The following is a 5,958-nucleotide window of genomic DNA, read 5'->3' as shown; positions in this document are numbered from 1 at the left end:
ATTTTATTATTATAATTTTGAGTGATGCATATTAGACACACTCTAAAAAGTGATCTTAAAATTTGATTTATAGTTATGTTTATTATTTTTTTATTTTAAATTTGTGGCGTTAAAATAATCATATGTAATTAATAAGAAATTAAAAAAAATAAAAAAATCATATGTAATTAATAAGAAATAAAAAAAAATAATTAACTTTTGCGGAATTTTTTTTATAATGTTTTAAATATAATTTTAAAATATTATTCAAAAATTTAAAAATTAGAGAAAGGTTAAACATGGTTCGTTCTATCAAAAACTAAAATTATTTATTCAATAATTTTGTAAAAATAAAAAAATGTAACTGTTATCAGGGAGACTAACTTTATTTTGAAATTTCATAATAATTTAAAATTTATTTAACTCTTTATTTGATAAAATGAATTTGAGTGTAAACAATCAAGCAAAGCGTCCAACAACGTGTCTTTGTAACTTGAAAAATTATTATTACTATATTTTAGTGCAAGAGGTTGATATATTAAGTGCGAGTGTTATAAATCAGAGTACTGAGTCTGAGTTTGATTAATTATACTCATAAAAAATTCAAAAATAAAATAAAATGACTGATATGACTTTCTTATATATAACTAGCAAAAATAAGGGTGTGATAGCAGGTGTAACGTGTCATTATTGGTATTATAAAATCTTTAAAAGAATATCATTTTATGTATCAAGAATAAATATTTATTTTTTATAATTATTAATAAAAGACAATTATTTCGTGTTCTTAAATGTACCAATAAAAAATATGTCTCGTTGTTTTTTAGATATTGATTTGTGACGATTTTGGATATATATATTACTTCTAAATTTTTGTTTGGTGTTTTTATGTAAGATTTATAAATATTTATAATTACAGATATTTACCACGTGATTTTTTATATATCAATGATAAATCTTTGTTTCGTGATTTTTTATATTTGTCAATAATAAATATTTATTTGCTGTTTTTTATATATGAATTATAAATATTAATAATGACGGATATTTGTCATGTGGTTTTATATGTATCAATGATAAATTTTTGTCTCATAACTTTTTATATTTATCACTGATAAATATTTGTCCTATATTTTTTAAGCATCAATTATAAATATCTATCTTGTATTATTTTAATATTTATTCCATATTTTTTGTTACATTGATAAATAAGAAATGAAAAATGTAAGGTATAAATATTTATCTCGTGTTCTTTTATATACCAGTGAAAAATATTTGTCTCTTTATTTTTTAATATTTATTAGTGATAAATATTTTTATCCTATTCTCCTTTATGTATTCAAAAAATATTTATCCCCTAATTTTGTGTGTGTATATATATATATATATATATTACTTACAAATACTTTTTTGGTCTTTTTATGCATAGTTTATAAATATTTATCAATGATAGATAGTTATCAATAATTAATATAACTGTTTTTAGTGAAAATAAAAATAAAATTTTATAATAATAAAAAATTTATTTAACCCTTCATTTAATCATTAGAATGTGAGTTCAAACAATCAGATATAGTGTTGAAAAGCATGTCTTCCTGACATGAAGAATTATTATTGTCAGATTCTAGTGCAAATGGTTGATGTATATTACTTGTGAAAGAAAATAAAGAGTTGGATGGACAATTGGAGAAGGCATTTACCATGAGGGAATTGGTTGATGAGTGCAAGACATTTTTCTTTGGTGGATTTGAGACCACATCACTTTCAATCACATGGACTTTGCTACTTCTAGCTTTGAATGAAGATTGGCAAAACCAATTGAGAGATGAAATTAAAGAAGTGGTTGGCAACATTGAAGAACTTGATATCAACTTGCTTGCTGATTTAAAGAAGGTAAGATAATTCCTAATAAAAATTTTCGTTTGTGTGAATCAAAATATATATACAACTATAACAAAAAAAAAATTAAATTGGTAATTAAAATTGGTTTATTCAATTTTTTTCATTACTTAAATTGTTTGTAATTGCAAAAAAAAAAATTTGATTTAGATGAGATTGTTCAACTGATCTAGTTTGTTTCAACTAATCAGTAGTTTTAGTTATGAATCTAATCATGAAAATAACCAACTTATTTTTTAGGGAAATTTTTGTCTTACATTATGGTTTTATCTAACACGAGAAATTAATTTATAATTATACACAAATAATGTCTGATTTACACACAAAATATTATTCCCAACTAAAGACATGTTATATATTTAATGTAGAAAATATATTTGTGTGAGCTAAATTGTCTTTAATGTATTTGTTTTTATTCATGAAGATGAAATGGGTGATGAATAAAGTAATTAGACTCTACCCACCATCTCCAAATGTGCCAAGGGAAGTTAAGGAAGACATTCAAGTAGATAATTTTAAGGTGCTTAAAGGGACCAACATTTGGATTGATGTTGTAGCAATCCATCATGACATGACCATTTAATGTAGGAAGACATTTGGATTGATGCCAACAATTTCAAACCACAAAGGTTCATGAATGATGCCAATGGAGGATGGAACCACACAATGGGATACTTGCCTTTTGGTTTTGGAGGGAGAACATCTGTTGGTTGTCTCAGGTAACGTTTTAGTCCTTTATCTTTTTTTTTTCCCGATTTAGTCCTTTATTCCTAACAATATCAAATAAAGTATGAAAATATGAGTTTATTTGAAGATTTGCGTTACGAATTTGATGAAATTTGTATTATATTGAAGAATATAATTAATTTTATGAGTTTTGATTGAATTTTTTTTTTGAATTTTTGTATAAAAAAGGATATAATTGTTGAAATTTTAAAACATAAAATATCAAATTGTCACTTAAAATTAAAATAAAGGACCAAGTCGGGAAAAAAAAAAGATAAAGGACTAAAACGTTACCTAAAATTAAGTTAAGGGACCACGAATGTAATTTAGCTTAAATTAAATAATAATATGAACTTAAATAAAAGAAAAAAAATAGTCATATTTTTGAACCAAAATATAAATAAAATCTAATTAATTTAACTTTATTTAATGCTATTATTCTCTTCAATCAAATATGTTCTTATATAAAATTAGAAGAAAATAAAAAGTGTTTTAAAAAATGCAATTATTTTTTGTTTACATAAAAAATTGTTAAAGCATGGATTTTGAGATATTCATCAATAATATTTTGTGATATTTTGTTTTATCTTTGAGTGTTATTTTGTTGTTCAAGTTACCTCTGCATGAAGTATGGTGACTCATACTTGTTGGAGTGGTTTAAACCTTTGTAATTATGGTTTGGTGACAAACCACCATGACGTCCTACTGTTTTTTCTCTTTTATGTTTTTTTTTTATATTGTATTAGAAACAATATTTTGTAGTGAATGAAAGTGATTTATATTTTCTGAATTTTAAAGAGACTAACAATTGGTATCTAGAATCTCTTTGTTCTTGAAGGGCTATGCTTTAAAACCACATAAAATTCAGCATACCAATTTTTTTACAAAAATAGAATACCCATTTGAATAGAAAAAAAAAATCACTAGAGAAGAAAATTAAAAAAAACCTGTTTTCTTGATCCCAACCTTTTTTTCTTGATGGCTTCTAACAATATTACACTATCAGCACCTTCTGTATTTACAAGAAAGAATTATGAGTTCTGGTCTGTAAAGATGAGGACTCAATTGAGAGCATATGATCTTTGGGAGGTGGTGGAAACAACTACTTAACCACCACCTTTGCAAGAAAATTCAACTGTTGCTCAAATGAGATACCACAATGAGAAAGTTTCTAAGAGTGCTAAGGCTCTTACCATCCTTCACTCTGCTATGAATGATGATGTTTTCATGGGAATCTCACACTTGGAGACATCAAAACAAATTTGGAAGAAGAGTTTTTTGGGAATGAAAGAACCAAGTAAATGCAGGTTATTAAGCCTTGAAGGTGAATGAAGTTGAAACCATAAATGATTTCATGACCAAAGTTATGAAAGTTGTAACCCAGAATAGATTGTTGGGGGGAAGAGTTTCTTGATAGTAGAATTGTAGAAAAAAATCTTGGTGGTTTTACCTAAAAGGTTCGAATTCAAAATTTCTTCACTTAAAGAATCTAAAGATCTTTCTCAGATAAGCTTAACATAGCTTACAAATGCTTTTCAAGCTCAAAAGCAAAGAAGACTTCTTCGACAAGAGGAAGCAACATAATTAGCCTTACAAGTGAAACATAAAGAAAAAGCCATAAAAGTCAAAGATGATAGGAAAAGATACAAAGAGGAAATAAAGGTTTCCAAAGTGTGAAATCTGCAAAAAGAACTAGCCATAAAGAGAGTGATTGTTGGTACAAAGAAAAAACACCACCAACAATACAATGTAGATATTGCAACAAAAATGGGCATATTGAGAGGTTTTGTAGGCTGAAACACCAGCAACAAAATCAATAAAGTCGCACTTCTTAAAAAGAAAATGTGACTGAAATTGATGATAGCGAAGAACTCTTGTTCATGGCCAAGACTACAAAAAGTTTAAAGGATGGAGACACTTGGTTTCTTGATAGTGGATGCACACAACACATGACTAGCAAACCATATCTTTTTTCGGAGTTCAAACCTGCTACAGGATCTGTAAAGTTCAGAAATGGAAAAAAAGTTGCCATCACGGGTAAAAGAACGGTGAAAAATTATACTACAACAAGTATTAAATACATTTATGATGTTCTTTTAATGCCTTAACTTGATCAAAACTTGTTGGGTGTGGGTCAAATGATGAAAAACGGCCACTGCTTGTTATTTTAAGAAGAAAGTTGTGTGATTACTGATATTAATAATCATGAATTATTTGAAATAGATATAAAAAAAAGAAGTTTTCCTATTAACTGGAATTTAGTTTCTAAACATGAATGTAAATTGAGTAAGGATGAACTTGATTCTAAGCTTTGGCACAAGAGGTTTGGCCACTATAATTTGAAATCTATTCAATTTGCTCAAAAGAAAAGTTGGTCAAAGACTTGCCTAGTATTCAAATGTGCTTAGAAGTGTGTGAAGGTTGTCAACTTGGTAAGCAACATAGATTGCCTTTTCCAAGTTCGGCTACATGGAGAGCAAGTAAAAGACTTGAGTTGGTTGACTCAGATGTTTGTGGACTTATGAATACTACTTCACTCCGTGGTAGCAAGTATTTCATTCTTTTTGTTGATGATTTTACAAGAATGGCTTGGGTTTATTTTCTTAAACAGAAATCTAAAGTTTTTTTTTTTCTATTTTTAAGAAATTTAAAGCCTTAGTTGAAACCCAAAGTGGCTATTTTTTGAAAAAACTCAGAACTGACAATGGGAAGGAGTTTATTTCTACAGAATTTAATAAATTTTGTGATGATTTTGGTGTTGAGCGCCAACTTACAGTCAGTTATTCACCCCAACAAAATGGAGTTTCTAAAAGAAAGAATAGATATGTCCTTAAAATGGCTAGATGCATGATTTTTTAGAAGAAGATGTCGAAGTCTTTTTGGGCAGAGGCAATAAACACTGTTGTGTATCTCCAAAATCGACTTCCTACAAAGGCTGTAGAGGGGATGACACCTATTGAGGCTTGGGGAGGCATAAAACCTTCTATCAAGCATCTAAGGGTGTTTGGTTCATTGTGCTACACTCATATACCAGAAGTCAAAAGAACCAAATTGGATGAAAAGGCTGAAAGAGGAATTTTAATAGGCTATTGCTCAAAATCTAAGGGCTATAATGTCTATGGAATTGATTCAGAATTTTTTTTCATTAATAGAGATGTTATAGTGGATGAAGATGCATATTGGAATTGGGAGACCTCTCAAGTTAGTAGGCATTCAACTTTGCCTTTTCTTCAGAGCACAATGGAAGATCAAGATGAAGAAGTTGATGATGACTTTGCTGTAAGAGGTACCCAACCTCTTTCAGAGATTTATCAAAGATGTAATAGTGTTGTCCTTGAACCTACTAATTTTGAA

At 27.8% G+C, this 5,958-nt stretch overlaps 1 protein-coding gene across 1 annotated transcript; it reads left to right on the top strand.

Annotated features, from left to right (window-relative positions):
• Positions 1–1,680: 1,680 nt before the first annotated feature.
• LOC113784918 (cytokinin hydroxylase-like) lies at positions 1,681–3,275 on the top strand. The gene is made up of 4 exons (XM_073364602.1): positions 1,681–1,872; positions 2,303–2,383; positions 2,467–2,597; positions 3,218–3,275. The coding sequence occupies exons 1-4, from the start codon at positions 1,681–1,683 to the stop codon at positions 3,273–3,275; spliced, it is 462 nt and encodes a 153-aa protein (XP_073220703.1).
• Positions 3,276–5,958: the final 2,683 nt, after the last annotated feature.

Source organism: Cicer arietinum, chromosome 8, assembly GCF_000331145.2.
Source record: "Cicer arietinum cultivar CDC Frontier isolate Library 1 chromosome 8, Cicar.CDCFrontier_v2.0, whole genome shotgun sequence".
Lineage (NCBI taxonomy): Eukaryota > Viridiplantae > Streptophyta > Magnoliopsida > Fabales > Fabaceae > Cicer > Cicer arietinum.
This window is presented reverse-complemented; position numbering and strand designations above follow the sequence as displayed.